The sequence below is a fragment of the Seriola aureovittata genome, chromosome 17 (assembly GCF_021018895.1).
Source record: "Seriola aureovittata isolate HTS-2021-v1 ecotype China chromosome 17, ASM2101889v1, whole genome shotgun sequence".
NCBI classification, from domain to species: Eukaryota; Metazoa; Chordata; class Actinopteri; order Carangiformes; family Carangidae; genus Seriola; species Seriola aureovittata.
The window spans coordinates 17,387,054-17,405,845 of NC_079380.1; the positions used below are offsets into that span (position 1 = coordinate 17,387,054).

The 18,792-nt window shown below is 41.2% G+C and overlaps 1 protein-coding gene across 2 annotated transcripts; it reads right to left on the reverse strand.

The window, feature by feature from the left end:
- Nucleotides 1-838: 838 nt before the first annotated feature.
- LOC130184469 (ras-related protein Rab-37-like) lies at nucleotides 839-18,764 on the reverse strand. 2 transcript variants are annotated; one of them, XM_056400394.1, is made up of 9 exons: nucleotides 18,527-18,764; nucleotides 13,314-13,424; nucleotides 7,387-7,428; nucleotides 6,003-6,069; nucleotides 5,645-5,697; nucleotides 5,155-5,220; nucleotides 4,262-4,318; nucleotides 4,112-4,188; nucleotides 839-2,031 (listed from the first exon to the last, which is right to left on the reverse strand). In XM_056400394.1, the coding sequence occupies exons 1-9, from the start codon at nucleotides 18,677-18,679 to the stop codon at nucleotides 1,926-1,928; spliced, it is 732 nt and encodes a 243-aa protein (XP_056256369.1). In that variant the 5' UTR covers nucleotides 18,680-18,764; the 3' UTR covers nucleotides 839-1,925. The 2 variants fall into 2 exon arrangements, with proteins under 2 accessions (XP_056256369.1, XP_056256368.1); XM_056400393.1 differs by lacking the exons at nucleotides 13,314-13,424; nucleotides 18,527-18,764 and adding exons at nucleotides 9,557-9,667; nucleotides 10,773-11,405.
- Between the last annotated feature and the right edge of the window lie 28 nt (nucleotides 18,765-18,792).

Genomic DNA, 18,792 nt, shown 5'->3' on the forward strand with positions numbered 1-18,792 from the left:
ACAGATAAATTGAATAATAATGATAATAATAGTAATAACGATCAGTATCAGTTTTAAAGTCCACAATCTTTTGATGAGAGTCGACACAGAGCCTTTTCTGGCCATTCAGAGACATAAGTGACATGACTGTGAAAACAGAGCGTGTTCTGGCAGGAAGCTGCAGAACCACAACTTTGGGCAGGATTTGACTTTTCAGCTGAGATTGCTTCCAGACCTGATAAGAGGACAGTGACAGGATATCTCAACACTCTCTGACCTGGAAATCTAAAGCTACTGGAGCATCAGTGCTGATAGCTACTGTGTGTTTGACAGATATAGCAGGCAGTTTAGCTGTTAATGGGAAGTTATCCAAATAATGAATTGAATATTTTTTCACAGTAAGGGATGGAGAATGTACAGGCACCTTAATGTGTCTGCAGTGTGACTCATAGATGTGAGTGGGAGAGGAGGCAAGCTGAATTCAGGTGTACAGCCCAGTACAGTGAATCATGAATGCTCCGTATAATGCCCACTGTCCTCGCCAAGCACATGAATACAAACCCACTGCACCCACAGTAGCAACACAAACTTCACGGTACAGATGTTGAGCAACCCTTAAAAAAACAGTGAACCTACACAGTGGAATAAAATAGACTCCAAAATATGTGTATTGTGTGTTACAACCTGTCTAATTGATAAAACACTTTTTTCCTGTGCCACGTACTGGAGAACAAACAGGGCAACTGCTGCCACACAGTGGCTTATTCACCTCAGCACATCCCACTGCTCCCACTCATCCTCTCCGCACACACGCACAAAGACACACGGATGAGACTGACTTCAATAAAATAACACCACATACATTACAAAATATACTTTTATATATATATAATATGATAACAAAGCACTTTTTCATGGCACTTTGTGATCACCGTGACGCCTCAGAAGAGGGACAAATGTGACATCAAGCAAGTTCGACAAGCAAACATTCATAATGAACATTGTACAAAGAAACGAGTTACACGATGCGGTGCGTGAACAAATACAGCTTCAGTACAGCCTAGACAACAACATCCATCGTTAAAGGAGACACAAGAATGTTTGGGAGTGCTGTCTGCATCTCTGTGTGTGAATGGCAAAAAGGCAAACTGCATGCTGAGAAAACTCTGAACTGAAGACATGAAAATAATGAAAATAATCTCTTTGTATGTAGCCTGGTGGGGTGATCCTCCAGCACAGTTACATGTACAGTACTTTGAATGAAGTTTCACTGGCCCTGAATTGAATGTACAGACAGACACACAGTGGTCGAGCACCCTCAAAACGTTGGCTTTATTCTATCTAACAGCAGTACAGATGTGAACAGACGGGATCATTTTAGCTACAATCTGACTGTGAGACTGAAGTCCACTTCTCAAACACACTAGATTATCAAAGGATAACGATGAAGACTGTAAGGCCAAAAGGGATTCAGTTCACAGCCTGGTAAAACTGGGATGAAACAAACTAAGAGCTGCATGGCAAAATGTTATATCCACATCAACAGTCGTATTGATTGTTCGTATAAAACTGCCGATTATCAAGAGCAGAATGATAAATCTGTTTTCTTTTTGTCCCTGCAGATGGATATAGCATTTCAGATTGTAACTCCTGACTTGTAGTTTGATACAACTGTCACCACAAAGACCACAAACATTTCTACGCATGACATAAAAGAGATTTAAATTCACATTTCATAAAAGGGATGGCAGCCAATCCAGATTCACTTCCATTCAGCTAAAAGCTCAGTGGAGAAGTCAAGGGGCGACCACTTCTCAGGTTTGGTGCTGGGATTGGCTTTTTGTAAGAGAGCAGACATTTTTACCTCGACCCCACTCCCCTCCCTCCCTCTCTTTCTCTTTCTCCTTCTCTATGTGTGTGTCTCTCTGCCTGGTGATCAGCATCAGCTACACCAGGCTACAGCAGCCAGACTTGTGCTTCTGGGACTCGATGTAGTCATGTATCTGGAACTTGGGCTCATTCGGCTGCTGTGTCACTCTGTGCTTCAGCTCCCTGACAAAGAGAGAAGAGAGAGAATAGAGAGAGAGAGAGTGGAAGTTAGGTACAGAGGAGGTGGATGTGTGGGATGGAGCACAGATAGGGTGAGCAAATAAAGAAAATGAGAAGGGAAGAGAAATAAAACAAGCAAGTGTGTGAGGGAGAGAAACATCCCTTTGTGCTTTTCAAAATGCCTCTGATGAATGAATCATCTAATCTAACTCGCATTTACAATACCAATCACATGAAGTGAGCCTGTGCCAAAGTAACAATCCCTTTCCTATTATTTCCTGCCATTCAATAAGAAAGGTGTGTTCACAAGGAAGTCCGTCAAAAAAAAAAAAAAAAAAATTACTCAGTTAATGTTTGAGATTTACATGGAGCCTCAAACATGCACAATCCCATTATAACAAGTCAACAGGAACAAACATCAAATTGGCTGAAAAAACATCAGGGTGCATTAGTTTCAGGAGTCAGTTTCAGGCTTGTGAGCATCAATGCTACGTTAGAGAAAAGTATAAAGATACACAACCCAGAGGACAAAACTAGAGAAAACTGCGAGACAGTTGCAGTATACAAATACAACGAAAATACACACCTCAGTTCTTATTACTCCAGAAGCATGACCCAAGCTAAATTGAAATTCGATTCATTTTGGTTTGTTTTGACCTTTCTATTACAAGCAGAAAAATGAGAAGGGTAAACTGATTAGTTCACTGTAGAGAACCTTTTCTTTTAAAAGGAGACGCAGCTTTTGAGGCGTAGAATATTTGTTCTGGAGATCACTTGTAGACGACTCTGGAAATAAGAAAAGCACTAATAACTACTCTGTATTATCCCCAAGTGTATTAGCTGTGGTTTTTTCACTCTCTTTTCTCTGTTAATGGATTCTTATTCCTCATGGATATCTCTTATTTAGGTGGGTGGTGGGTGTAGAGAAAGGTCTAATCTAAAACTTTCCACCTGTCGCTTCTTTCCAGCATCTTGTAACTGAAACATGAACAAAACTGTTATGAGACATAGATTTTTAACTCAAAATAAAGATATGACTGATCAACCAATCACGTCTCTAAGAATAGACTTTACATGTGCTTCTTTCAGGGATTTCTCCCCTCTTGTCTGTTATATTAACCACCCACATTTACATAAGAACTCTTTGTTCATGGTGTTGGGGGAGGGGTGACTTGGAATACTCGAAAATACTTTTAGTTTTTTTTTGTATATGTTCATTCAGTAATTCTGTAGAATTACAACATGAAACACACTCAAAAGTATGAGGACACCCAGACATCCCACAAATAATCTCTGAGCATCGATGTGCTGCTTTAATAGCCTCCACTCTTTTGAGAAGGCTTTCCATAAAAACCTGTTTTGGAACCTGGGTGCAGGGATTTGCTCCCACAGCCACAATAGCTGGATGGGAGCAAATCACAAGCGGATCAGTGAGGTCAGCCACTGATATTGGGTGATAAAGTCTGGCTCCAGTTTGTCCCAAAGACGTTGGATGGGGTGGAGGTCAGGGCTTTGTAAAGGCCAGTCAAGTTTTTCCGCACCACACTCAACACATTTCTATATGGACCTGGCTTTGTGCACGATGGCATTGTCATGTTAAAACAAACTGCTACTATACTGTTGTTTAAAATATCATGCTATGATTTAGTATTAGGATTTGTCAAAATAGGAATTAAATGCCCTATCTCTAACCAGAGTCAATTAGCCTTTTGCTAACTTAGACTGTCAGGATTGTGCTGGGCTGCAGGTAGTGTACAGACTTAAAAAGACTTTAAGACTTACTTTGCTCAGATCTCCAAGCAATCTGTTTTATACCGCAAAGACTCATACATGCACACACTACACTTTGTTGTCATTTTATTTTTTTATTTTTTTTTAATTTATGTATCTTTTTTGTAATATACCTTACTTTTTATTGCTGTTGTTAGTTGTTAGTTGTTTTCTGTTTATATTATTTCTTGTGTTTGTCAAGAGCCCAAAGGGTTAAAAGGGAGGTGTTGGGTGGGGCGGTGGGTTATGGTTATATAGTTTTTTGTAATGTATTGTGATGACTCCCAAAATTCCAAAAAAAAAAAAAACTTACTTTGCTATAGCAAGAAAGGCCAGCTCCACATTGACTCCTGTTTTCGCACTGGTCTCCATAAATGGTACACCATATTCCTAAGATGAAAAAGCATTAGAAGAGCAAGTGCTGTTGTGGAAAATATAATCACACGAGGCTATTATACATTACCTTGGCCAGCTTCTCTCCTTCCTCTGTCTTTACGACCCTTTCTGCAGCCATGTCCGACTGTAAGACAGCAGTGGAAAGTCATCGAGGCAGAGATGAAATGTCACAGATTCACCATGCCATTAGCTACAGTGATGCACCATCATGTCAGTGCGCACATCCCCTTATCTGGCTACCCTGCTGCCAGCTGCTGAGCCAGAACTCTCCTTTTAGACTGATGAGACGTCAGAAAGCCCACCTCCAGCAGAAGAGCAGGGCGCCCACAGACTGCTGCCACCAGTCCTGCTGCTCTCACAGCAAATGATCTGAGCTGCTGCTGTGTGACATCTATGACCCTGGAGAAGGGTGAGTTCCCTCTGCGCCACCAGAGGGAGCTTTCAGATATATTAGCAATGACTGCTGGTTGCAATGAGACATGAAAATTACTCTCCTCATCACCAGCAGCATTGTGCAGAAAACGGTTTCATGCATGGGAAGCTTGAATCAAGTGAACAGTAATTTACTGTTTTTCAAAGTATCCTTCCCGGTCATAATGATCATGTAACATTGGGTGATGGGTAAGACTTTAAAGCATTCATTTGTTCCAAAGCAACAATTCTGTAAATGGACCAAAATTATTTTAAATGCAGTATCGTTCTTTTCACAGGCAAGAGTGCACATAAAGAAACACAGATCAATGTAGACACAAAAGAGCAATTAATAGTGTTTAATGTGTAAACGTTAAACTAAGTGAGTGAGAGTTTGCATTAATGTGTGTGCGGCCCAGTGGAAGCATTTTCCGGCTTTTAAGCATTCTCAAGTCTGTCTGAATGTGATAAGAGTGTGTTAAAATTGTGCTAAGGGACCAGTTATCCTTCTGATCTTTTTATGTAACACAAAAAGGAAGCTTTGCTCACCTTGTTGCCGAGCAACATGATGACCACATCCTTCTGGGCATACTCGTGTATTTCAGTCAGCCAAGCCTTCAAAAGTACAAAAGACAGACAGAAACAGGAGGGGAGGAGAAAGCAAAATTGGTCTATAAGAAAAACAAATACCACCACTTAAAGACTGCATTTTCCCTCTCCTCCAGTGCTGTGCTGTTATTATCATCCTCCAATCAATCATGGTGATACTGAGTCATTCTTATCCTTGAACACTTTTATTGCTTTTCATTACTGGGAACTGTGTAGCCAAGCAAATGATAACATCATGTCATTTCCAAAAAGGGCTGTGAGAAAATGTTTGAGGCCCTCATAGTACTTTGCATGTAAATAGACAGAATGAAGCGTTAAGCTTGAAAGGGTTTAGGAGCAGGAAGTGAAAATGAAGAGAGAGTACAGAGAGAGAGATAGTAAAAGTGGGAGGTAGTGAAAGAGAGAAAGAGGGAGGGAAAAGTAATCTTACCCTGATGTTGTCAAATGACAGCTTGCTGGTGATATCATAGAGCAGAAGTAACGCTGTAAAAGGACATAGAGGAGCAGTTTGGTTTCACCTTTATTGTTATCTGCACCCTGTCTTATATAACACACACATCAACACCTACACAGGCTTTCTATGCACACTAATAAAAACTACATATCTTAGGCAGGTTGCTCCCTTACCTACACTAGGCCTTCCCACACAAACACAGAAAAACACAGACGCACACACAGACACACAGACACAGACGCACACACACACACACACAGACACAGATGCACACACACACAGAGAGAGAGAGAGAGAGAGCATGAGGAAGTAAAATGTAAAAAGCAATGGTTACCCTGGGCATCTCTATAGTAGGCGTGCGTTACGCTGCGGAATCTCTCTTGACCGGCTGTATCCCAGATCTGCATAACAAACCACAGTTACGCTAACGTGGGAAAACCAAACATCCTGAACAGTCATCATCACAAATCCTGCACACCCAATGACTAAAGCAGAAACAAACAACTTGATTATTGCTACATTCACATTGTTTTTTATTTGTTTCCTATAAATGAAATGTACTGAATCAATTGCGACAAATTAACATCTTGGTAATTTATCACTACTTGGTTAACTCATATACATAAGGCAGTTGGTCAAAGATGAATAAGCTAGTTCTGCTAAATGGAGGGCTAATTAGCCTAGCTTAGCATTGTAAAACCCTGATCAAACTTTGAAGCAAATCCTGCATTATTGTTCAAATTCAGTAACACATTAAGTCTAGGCCTGAATCTGAATGATTGACATTTTTTACATATAAAACTGATGCCACAATGCCACTGAGTATTAGACTATTTAAAATAAAACAGTTAAAAAACAAACAAACAAACAGCTTAAAATTACTTTAAAAAAACAAACCCCTGGCTGTTTCCTGGAATTGAGATACATTAATTTTGATGAGGCAATATATTGGCTAGGATAGGCTAGCTAGCCTGTTTCAGCAGACACCACCTCGCTCTTTCTGAACTGAAATTTTGAACAAACATCCTGGTTAATTATCTTATTGTTGCTACATTTGGTCGTAGAGAGTAAAAACAGCTAACGCTTCTGACTCTATAGCATTCACAATTTGGTGTGGTCAATACTGTCGATTCATAGGTAAATATTGACAAATGACAGATGGAAAGAACATGTCTCTACTGTCTTTTCTTCATATATATATATTTTTTTTTACAAAAGGCAGCTGCAGTTTTTAGGTTATACACTTTATCCAGTCAGCCTGAGGACCCTCATTTTTTAACCTTTTGTTACAGCTCTCTGCCTTTGTATGACAGTAGGCCTATAACGGTAGAGTCTGCTTTGGAATTAATCACAGGATTTTATCATGTGCTCGTGCAAGAGAAGAGAAGCTGAGGATTTACTCGAGCAAGCTGAGGAATCTAATTTTGGCACCTCCCACTTAGTGTTGAATGAACAGGTTTTAACGATATATAGGGTATGTGCCTTAGATTAACAGTGTGCTGGCACATAACCCTACAGAGTCCCTTACACTACACCATATCGCACCGAATGTACATCAGAGACTTTGATTGGATTAGCCGTGCAAACAATGACAAATTGGGTTATCTTCTATTTGTAAATTACTTTCAGATTCATTTTCATTCTACATAATCAACAAGGTGAATTCAGGTTAATAGATGGCTGGCAGAAAGATGAGCTGATAAGGCTCATGCTCTTACCTGGAGTTTGACTTTCAGGTTGTCGACATCCACCACTTTATTCTACAGAAACGAGAAGCGCTGTGAGAGACAATTCACCATATGCTTCAGAGACTGGAGTGATGTAAAAACTGTACAGAAATGAATGAAGAACATCATGGCAGACTAAAAAAGCTCAGACACAACATGTGGCAAAATAAACAAGACAACTAAAAGTGGCTTTGAATGCTGGCAGAGAAAGTAATTTGCAACACCCACACAACAACAAGGTCCTGGGATTAGACTTAATTACACAACAGTGAGAAAGACAACTGGCAGCAGAACAACTGACTCCCCCGTTAATTTCCTGCCGCCCCGTAGGGGTGCCCTCTGATTTCCAGTAGAGCAAAGATTGGCTCAAAATAGTTTAGGCACACGGGCTAAAAAGAGTAAATGTGGTGACTGTTGAATGGGCTGAAAGGGAAAAACTAGCAACAACAACAACAACAAAAAAAACTCCTGAGGGAATTATGGTTAAAGGTTAAACATGTAGTATGATAACATGCATGCTCAGACATAACAAGAAAACCAAAGATTCTTCTTTGTTCTCCTTAATAGGGGTAAGAATGTATTTTGGTAGTCTTGCATTACCGTGACCTGTTACAACAACGAGCATAGGTCACAACTGTATTTCAACGAGCAAAAACCACCAAAGAGAGAGAGAGGCTGAGATGAAGGAAGTGTGACTTGCAATGCAGCACTTCCTCAATCACTACATAGCTTCATATCAGTGACAGGTCATTACAAACAGCTCCTGCCCTTCCTGCGAATGCACAAAAATGTACACAACAAATGCAGACAAAGCTACACGGAAATAAAAGAAACCTGGGCGATGTGTGCAAAGCTGTCACTGGCAGCTAGAACTGCCACCTGCTGAATCCTCTGCCTTGGCAAAATGGACATGGTTCAACCGCTGCATTAGTTGCCATGGGTTTCCATTTTTCCCCCAATTATGACGTGAGAGGAGCCTGCATGCTGAGTAACTGCTACAAGGAAGCATGCCGAAAATAGACCAGCCATATTACAAGCTGCCACAGCAGCCTGGCTGCCTATCCATGCACAGAGGACAACCTCAGCATATTGACTCAACTGTTTCTGTTTCTCAGATGACTCCGTTTCTAAGCAGCTTCTGCCCCCTTTCATAAACAAGCAAGAAAACAAAAGGTAACTGCTTACATTAACAACCATTCTTCTGTAGTGTAAACCAGTTTCACATCACTTTTTTAATGCATTTTATGAATGGATTCTATCCGCAGCACCTGTTGCTTCTGCTTGAATGGAGCCAAACTGTGCTTTCGAATAAACAGCGTACATATAGCTCTACCCACCAAACATGCTGTATGCTGCCTTATGTCTACACCATGATCCAAAGAACACAATGCATCACTCTAGCTAATGCAACACAATTTCCTCTTCAACCCACCCGTACTTGACTTGCCATTAGTATAAGTGTTTCGCCAGGATTGGAGGAAAATGGGAGGTGGGGGCTGCAGACCACTCACTCTAGCCTATTTTCATGTTCAGCCCCAGTAGAGGAAGATATATGGTAGAAATTGGCTCCAAATAGTCAGTGTGCATGTGTGTGTGTGTGTGTGTGTGTGTGTGTGTGTGTGTGTGTGTGTGTGTGTGTGTGTGTGGGTGTGTGTGTGTGTGTGTGTGTGTGTGTGTGTGTGTGTGTGTGTGTGTGTGTGCATGAAGTGTATGTGACTATGTGACTAGGTAAGAGCTCGTCTGTGAGCAGTGTGACTCCTCCAGGACCAAGTTGAGCTGCAGCCAATCTTTCCAGGAGACAGGGACGTGGGCAGGCATCTGCCAAGACATTTATGAAGCCATCCACGGCGCCTTGCAGCACAAGTGGTCTGTGAACTTGACTGATTTGTGAGAGGATTTGTACATTTGGTACTATCATCGCAGAGTGACGAGGTGTTCGGCTCAGAGAAAAGGTGTTAATTGGTCTGATGTCACTCTAACAAGTGGATCCCTTGTTTCTCTCTGTAAATATCATTAGGTTGTTTTTCAGATTTCAGTATTGCCTCATAAATGTAACAAGAATACAACACAATTGACAAACAATTAATGCCTCATACAGAAATAATGAACAATATTATGAGTCATTCTGTGAGTCAAGACTGCTCAACAGTAACTCTCTCACCCTAAAGTCTATTCCAACGGTGGCTATAAAGTTGCCTCCCAGAAATGCCCCATCTTTAAAGCGCACCAAGATGCACGTCTTCCCCACGGCCGAGTCTCCCAGCAGCATCACCTAAAGCAAACCCACCACCGGAGAGAGGGACAACAGGTTACAGGTGGCCAAAACATGACTGACAGCCTTTACATGATGATAGAATAAGAATCACAACCCCTGAGAGGAGGAAATTAAAGTTGAGGGATGTATTGCGTAAATTATTTTGCAACTGAGTGAAGAAAAATATTTCACAACTGGGTTCTTGATGTTTGACTCAGATATTGCTGTTGCAAAAATACTTATCTTGGTAAGCTTCCAGTTAATGTGTCAGCTCATTAAAATGTTAAAATGATATGACAAACACAGCTACAGTATAGAGACAGTGTTGTGATCCACTGCTGGCTGAGCTGCCACCAACATGTTACATGCTGCCAATACTGGAGAGGGGATTCAAGATGTTTGCAGCCAACTCTGTAATTTTACTCTCATCATTTTTCAGCGTGCATCCTTCTCCAAAACTAATCAATGTAATTACAACAACAGGATGTGTAATTATACAATCCATCCAGCAGCAAGTGATGTAAAGCATATGTTATCCACACTGCGCTGGTGGCTTCACATGCAGTGTAAATGGACAGATAGCAATATAATTAAACTTCAATTTAACTTTTCCTTTTGTCTGAGAGTCTTTATAAAGCAGTTACAGGTGTGCCCGTGCTGCTATTGTAAATATCTAATGGGAGGGTTTGTAAAGAGCAACAAGTACACCCTCAGCAAATATTTGCATATCAGGCGGACAAAGCAACCTCGAGAGATTTCCAGGCTCATGGAGACTTAATACATATGAAACCATTAGGCTGATGACTTGGTGTCTGTCGGCAGTATACAAACAGTGAGCATGACCTGTTTAACAAGGAGAATGCATTAAGCCAGACTAATCAGCTGATAGTTGCTGCTTTTCACTTATGATCTGTGAGCGCTGCACATTCTCCACACGTGAAGAGTCAATATTCATGTTGTTTCTGCTGCTGCTGCTGCTGGTTGCTGCTGCTGCTGCAGGTACACCCAGTTGTTTCTGTGTCAAACCTCAGCCACAGTAAATTTAAACACCTGTTCCGCCGGCAGCACCGCAAAAATAACAACAAAATAAATTCAACTCACAATGCAAGACGGAAATACACACCTTGAAGGCAATATCATAATACTCGTTAATAGAAGCGCATCTCTCCAACACATATTTTGACGTTCCGTTTTTAGTCTGCTTGTCCGTCAACGATGTCTTTCTGTCTGTGGACATCGCAATGCCAAGTAAAGTGTGCAGGCAGGAGAGCCACACCACAGTTGTCTCCGAGATGTGTCCAAGAAAGACGCGCACGGTGTCTGAGAGATCTCTGCCTCTCAGTCCCAGTCTCCGCCAGCCTCCAGCCCCTCTGCTCGCATAGTACTGCGTTTGGCCACACAATGATCACCAAGCGCTTCCCAAGAGAAAAATAAATAAATAAATAAAAATTAAAAATCAGACCTTAATATCGCACTATCAAAAGGCGGAAGCGGACGATCAAAACTTAAAGAACAATCAGCTACGGCGGCGCGTCGGCGTCTACATCCACCGCCAATCAAGAAAGCTGTAATGACTAGCAGCCGGAAACATTTCTCAGATTTTGCAGAGCAGAGCGAGGCATCCTGGCGTGGGCAGATGAAGTATGAGAGGACGTCGACAGTTCCAGCAAACACTGTCTTTTCTTATGAGTGAAGCATCGGGCTACTGATATTGTCCCCCAAACAGCAGCACGGGGGTCGGTCAATAGCGCGGATGGCCTGCTCATCCGCTACAGGTGGTGCTGGATCACAGACAGGGTCAAAATGAGAGTGCAAGGAGTCACACAGGTCAACTGTGACCTGTTAGTTTAAATACACACGATGCACAATGTGAAATGAAGCCTAAATATGGATAATCTGTGCTTCAGGGGCGATAAAGGGATTCCACATCTCTGCTCCAAAAAAACAAACTTTTTATTTGCTCCTTTAAGAATATGTGAAGAAAACGTATTATAAATAAAATCATATTATAATAAAATAGTTCCTTTCTCTTGTTATTTTTGGCGCTTCTTTTGCCACCAATTTTTCCCTTCACAGCAAATGAACAATAAATACACTTCTATTCTTGTCAAGAACAGATGATTCTATAAATACCCCCAATCATTTCATTTAATTAGCATGCCAAACATTTCGAAAATGGTTTCACAGAGACTCAATTTCCAGATCAAGTCTGAAGATGAATCTTTTCCCTGCAGTGTTTGTCTCCCCCAAGTGTTCAAGTAGAGAATAGGACAGGAGCCTCTCCTCCCCACTCTCTCTCTCTCTGGTGGTAGTGACAGGCCTAATGACACATGGCCAGAGATCATTTATGTTACATAACTGACATGTCATTTTTCGTTCAAACATATGAACTCATCGCTCTGCACAGGCAGCTGCAGGCAGCATCTCGCCCTCTGACATGAGTATAATGATCAAACATGTGTTTGTACATGGAGTCCATTGGATGTGTGACTGATTTGATTCTGAACAGGGTTGCATAGAAGTTAGAGTTGTAAGCTGCACAACAGGGTGATTAACATTTGAGATAATATCAGCTAAACTGCCAACTCCTTGATATGCTGTGCTCTTGCATCTGCATTTTTACCTTGTACTCACTGCTTTATAATCCATGGTAGAAAGGAGAGAGACATCTCAGAATGAACAAAGAGGCTGAAAAAGCTTTAAATGCAAAATATATTAATTTATTCCAGCCGACTGAGCCTCGACAATAAATGCTGAAGAAACACCGGATACATTTTCACCTCTTGTGCATTTAAGACTATGTTTTGATCATCTGTGCCAAGCCCTATCAAAGTGAAGACAAAACAAAAATGATCAGTGTGTATTTGCAGGTGCCGTCCTACCCATGACTTTAAATCCAGTAAATGTGTGAGTAGAGTGATTTTTTTTCCCCGCAGCTCATTTTTCTAAAACCAATGCTAATACAAAATGGCAAAGCCAATTTTATACTCTCTCACAGATCTCTGCCTCCTCTATGCCGCTCTAATGGCAGTGACACCAAGCCAAAGGTGTCACCACCACAGCAGAAAAGTCATGCTCTAAATGAACCATACATCTTTCCTGTTTGTCTCCTTTTGCCTCCACTTGCCACACAGCGTAACCCTCTCCCCCTCCCCACATGTCACAAAGCAGAAAATCAGCGTGGTTTAAAACAGCTTTGTTACAAACATCCAGCAGCAAACTGCCTCCTGCCATGATATTCATTAGCTGTGCTCTCTTCACAGTAATTTAATCATAGCAGTGGAATCATTAAAGATAATAATGTTCCCTCAATCAAGCACCCACCCCCCCCCAACCCCCACCACAGAATGGTAAGGATTGTAATGAATGCAGTGAGAAAATGCACCATCCCACACTGGAGAACACCACTGATTCATGCTGCACTTCACTGACACACTGAGGGAGTCATACACTCCGCAGCACAGAAACAGAGACGATTTGCTTTGCTGTTATGTCACGACTTCAGTACAAACAGCCCATCACAGTGACAGTGTCCTTCTCATCACAGTGGTGAAGTCAGCATGACTTGGGGGGGGTGGGGGTGGGCTGGGGTGGGGTGGGGGGTTAGCGAGTGCGAAACAAATTCAGGGTGTGAGGGTGTGTAGGACAAGAAGTGTGGACTCACTGTGAAGCCTATGCCGACGGTGGCAGTGAAGGAGCCTGGGATAAACTTGCCCTGGTCGTACTGAACCAGCAGGGAGGTCTTGCCCACTCCGCTGTCTCCCACGAGGATCGTCTGCAGAGAGAGTCACAGAGAGAGGTGACATCACATAGGGCCTACATCCAGGCCTCACTGCTGCCTGTGTGCTCATCGCCTGAGGCCAGTACACTGTGTGGGCACATAGTGTTGCTTACTGTACATGTTCATCTGTTGCTCAGTGCACAGCCCTCTGGTCTGTAATGTAATGTGACAGCTGGACGTTTGCTTCACGTCTTCAGAAGGACAGGGCAATGTGCAGCGCTGAACTGGGAATGTACTGGGAAATGTGTGTGTGTATGTGTGTGTGTGTGTGTGTGTGTGGGCCTCCAACTGTATCACTATATCAGAGATGGCTGCTAAATCTCAGGCCAATGTTCTTGTTCTTTGTTTTCTCTTTCTCCTTTTTTTCACATATTCACCAGCAGTGGAGGAAAGCAACTAAGTACATTTATTCAAGTAACGTGAGACACAGTGAAGAATTTCATTTTCATGCTAATTTAGACTCATCTATAGTTACTACTGACTTTTCAGATTAAGATTTTATACAAAATGTTTAGTATTAAACCAGTGGTTCCTAATCTTTTTGACTTGTGATCACAAAAGCAGTCTCTGGTTGGTGGCCTGTCATGTTTCAGATGTCTATGAGTTATTTTCAGTTTCATTAATAGAGACATTTCACCTCTAAACTTTTCAGATGGGCTCATTTAAATAACTGTTTGAGACCCGAGGAGGGAAAAGTCTCCAATCTTTTACAAAAAAAGCAAAGATTACAGAAAGGTTAACAAATAAATATAAATTGATGTAGAACTTTGTTTTTTCTTCTTTTAATTATCTCATGACCATTGACATTTATCTAGTGACCCTCTGGAGGGGCCCAACCTGCATATTTGGACCCACTGGAATACTATCTATCTGTATGAAGTAGTGATGCATCAGTAATAACAATAATGATGTCTTTGATAAAGTCCTTAAATACAGGACTTTTATCTTTAAGCTGTTTTATCGCTGGTTTTACTTTAGTTAAGGATCTGAATCCTTATTCCAACACTTTTTACAAATCAAAGCTCACACACACACACACACACACACACACACACACACACACACGCACACACACGCACACAAGTAAAAACAAACAGCCAAAGCAGGCGTGATAACCATCATTTCTCATGGTCATGTGTCCCCCCAGCAGGGATCTACTGTTTTGACACCACAGTCAGTGCTGGATGTAGGCATCAATTTGCCTTGTCGCCATGGTTATCGTCTCATTGGGAACTGGTGGGTCCAGCCTGGAGCTCCTTCACAGCAGATGCTTGCCTCTTTTATTGACATTTATCAGCCACCCCCTCCTCCTCCTGCCCCTCCTTCAGCAGGCCAGCCAGCACTGCTGTTTGCCTCTTATCTGCAGTTTCAAAGTGCCCACATACAGCGCAGCATCACAGCATGCAGCGCTCTGCAACTCACAATACGTTCACTCCACAAGTTCTGCACATTGGGCTTTGCTCTCCCATTGAAAAGATAACTTCATGACAGTTTGAGCAGATGCACAGGATGAGAATTGGGTCCTTTAAGGTGAATGTTTGCTCTCACTGAAGATGTAGCTTTCTAAAATGCTGAGTGAAGCAACAGTTTTTCATACTGCAAATGCAGAAAAAAGCTTCAGAAATCCAGCAAATAGACTGTTATCTTTTCAGACAGAGTGTTCAGGACATACATAATCTTTATGTGGGATGCAGTTGTTTTATTTTTGAATAAGAAATGTTAAGCGAAGCGTTGTGCTGAGATCGCCTACTGATGTTCCTCCAGTGGGAGTGGAGCACAAACTGGCCCTCAAGTACAAATAACACAGACCAGAGGAGAGCTGCTGTTCGGATGACTCACTGTGTGAACGGGAAGTTTTGCAGTGTTTAGTTGGCCAGTGTGTAATCAACATATTACTATTTCATGGTTCCTTCATCAAATTTTGATAATAGCATGTAAACACTCTCAGGACTTACACTGTTAGAGCAGAGAGCAGGAGGAAGTTTATCTCCAGGAAGCACACGGGAACTGAGGAGGGTGTGTATGAAGTGAGGATGGAGGTGGGGGTTTACAGTGATGAGGGCCCTACAGCGAGGGCAGAGATGCTGAATCTGTCTCCATGGCAACATGAGATTTCTCTGTGTTGTTTAGGTTCGTCACAAGCGAGTCCCAGAGATCTGCCATAATGAGATAGTTGCCATGAAACTGCTGAGAGGAAACCCAAGACTCTCATATCTGTTAGAGTCCAATGAATCCAGAGGAGGGTAATGTAGCTCACATAGTCACGAGCATCCATCCTCAGGGAGATCCTGGTCGGCCAGCAGAGAGCGTATCAAACTGTATATGTATATTTTGTCCACAGTTTCAGGACGGATAACAGACCCAGACTGAGACATGTCTCTCAAGACTTGTCCACACACACTAATCCAAAGATTACAGGGTATTTCAAACAACTTATCATCTAAGAGCCAAGAGATGAAAAGGTTATTATGAAGCAGGCTATTAAACACAGATACCGTCACATTAAGCCTTCACATTAATAATTATTATTGAACCAAAAGGGATTTTTATCAGAGTTCAGAAAAATACATCATTCCATGTGTACCAAGTATCTTCTAGTACAATAATGAGCAGCTTTAGACTAGACAAGAGACATTTCTATTTATTTTCTAGTTTCTCATTGACACAGCTTCTCATAAGAGCGCTTAAAAGTTTTCTGGCTATTCAGATAACTGAGGGCCAACTGGCCCATTTCAGCCTGCAAAAAGCTGGAGCCATCTGCACCTAGTACACTGTGTAGTTTTCTGGCATGCTGTAACTGGGCAAAACGACAAAAATAACCACAAATTTAATTACTGAGGAAGCAGGAGCCTGTTCTAGGCTAGCACACAATGCACCACTTATTTTACAAATACTGCACAGATGAGTTTTTGGGGCGTCTTGAGGTTTATGAAGGGATCAAATCATTACAATTGCTGCAGTGGTGAAACAATAACATCCAACGTCTGTGAGTCTGTAGAGGAACGTTTGTCAGTAATTTGAAAGTGTGTGTTACCAGTGTGGGGTAAAAAGGAAAAAAGGTCAAACTGATCCTGCACATCTCCAGTGGAGACTTGTTGTTTTATTAAACCAGTTTTTTTGTTTGTCAGATATCAGAACAATTACTGTCCCAAAAGTATTCAATGCTTTTTATGTGATATTGGAACATGCTATGTAACCCACTGCCGTAATATAATCTGTGTTTGTTTGTGTGTGTATGCAGGGACCCAATTTTATTTTTATTATTTATTTTTAAAAGGCAAATGGCCATAATGTAAATTATTATAAATAATCATAATTTTAGGGTGAAGACTTGGTTTAAGGTTAGGTTTAAGGTAAGGGCTATGGCTAGGCATATCATGGTTATGGTTAGGGTAGGTCTCAATGTAAGTTGATGCAATGTCCTCTGAAGTGATGGAAACATGACTGTGTGTGTGTGTGTGTGTGTGTGTGTGTGTGTGTGTGTACGTGGATTTGTGCATCTGAGTGAGGAAGCTGCTGATTTGCTGCATGTGATACACAGAGGATTAACAAGATTTTAGTCATGAATACCAATGATGTACTAAACGATGGTGGTGTAACTGTGGTGAAGCTAATCCAGGTGAGGATTTTAATGTGAGCCAATCACCCACCCACACACACACACACACACACGCACACACTCAACTCAGAGGCATGATGCACTGTTTACAGAATTACATTTAAACATCTGCTGATGGTCAAACATCAAGACAGTGTTGTTGAGATTTATCTGTAAACACCAAAACTCATGAACTGTTGTGTTATTCTGTAAGAATCTAAGAAATGTGTGTTTGAACGCAGCTGTCATTTGGTAATAATCATTCTTGATTTTACATAAGTAACAGAAGTTGGTTTCATGTTTTATCATGGACTAAATATAAATGATGAGTTTATTAGGTACACCTTTACAATCCAATGCAATCCAAAACAACAGCGCTTAATGTCTTTGTTAAGCTTAGAGTATTCACTTTTGGTGACACTGTCAGAAAACTGTTGATTCAAGTATGTTGTCATTTCTGAGGTCATACAACCTGGAGGAGACTCATTAGCTGTAGGGTTTATTACAGAGATGTTCTATAGGATTGCATTCGATTGCACAGGTGTACCTAATAAATTGTGGTTCCCAACATGGCGCTTTTGCCATTGGGCTCCTTAAAATACTAAAACTAATCATTTGAGAGGGTAAAATCACTGTGGCTGACCAGCTATGGACTCAGAGTATAGTTAAGTTTGTCATGAGGGGTCACACTGAGAAGCTGCTTTATTTTAATGGGACACCAGGAAACCAGTGGTCTACTATGGAGCCCCAAAGTGTTCAATATTAAATAAATAAATAACTAAGCAATAGGTAAATAAATAAGTAATCATGCAGTAATTAAATAATGCAAGTACTTCACAGAAACTAAGTGGCTACACTTTTCAACAGTTACTCAGCTTGCTTGAGGGAGGCAGGGGCTGAAATGTGACAGGGAGGGGACAACAGCGCTGCCATGAAAAATTACTTTATTAAGTGTCATTAAGAAAAATGCCAGTATGAATTAAAAAGGGACTTTATTAAAACTTGAAAATAATTATATTGATAAAACAGTTATTAATGAATGATGAAATAAAGTTTCATAGTAATGAGATATAATTTAATAAAGTCACCAATTATTTAATTAATCAACACATAATTAATTACTTTTTACTTCATGATGCATTTATATTGATTTTAATATTAAACTTTATGGGGACCCCTTGGTTTACTGTATCTGGTATGGATATTAATTATTGTAGCGGGCATCATATGGAGTACAGTTACAAAAGTATAAGGCATATAGACTCAGATGGAGTGAATTACTAAAACCAGAGATCTTACAGATCATAATATTTACCAGGCAAGGTAACTCATTAGAAATAGAAGTTAAAGTCCAGTGCCTTGAAGATAAAAACTGGACCTAAAATAAAAAAAGAATATTTTGGGCCTGTGATTCTGGTTAATTTTGGCAGTCTGACTATTTTAGCCTTAGAATGAATTTTTGGACAACTCTCATCAAAAGTAGCACAAAAGAAATCACCTTATGCGTTAAATCCTCATTATAAGGGAAGGTGTTGGATGTGGGTGTCTGTCCATCCTCTGTGTCCGTGTCCACCGCAGATGACCCGTACGCGCTGTCCGAGCAAACCATCCTCATTTCCTCCGGCCTCTGTGTCGCAAAGGTATCATCCATCTCGCTGAGACTTTCTGGGCAGATGAGCTCCTGAAAATAAACTAAATGTTTAAACTTCTTCGTTTCCCCAGCCTGTCGCTCCTCAACTCTCTCCCTCCTTTTGTGCGGGTTTA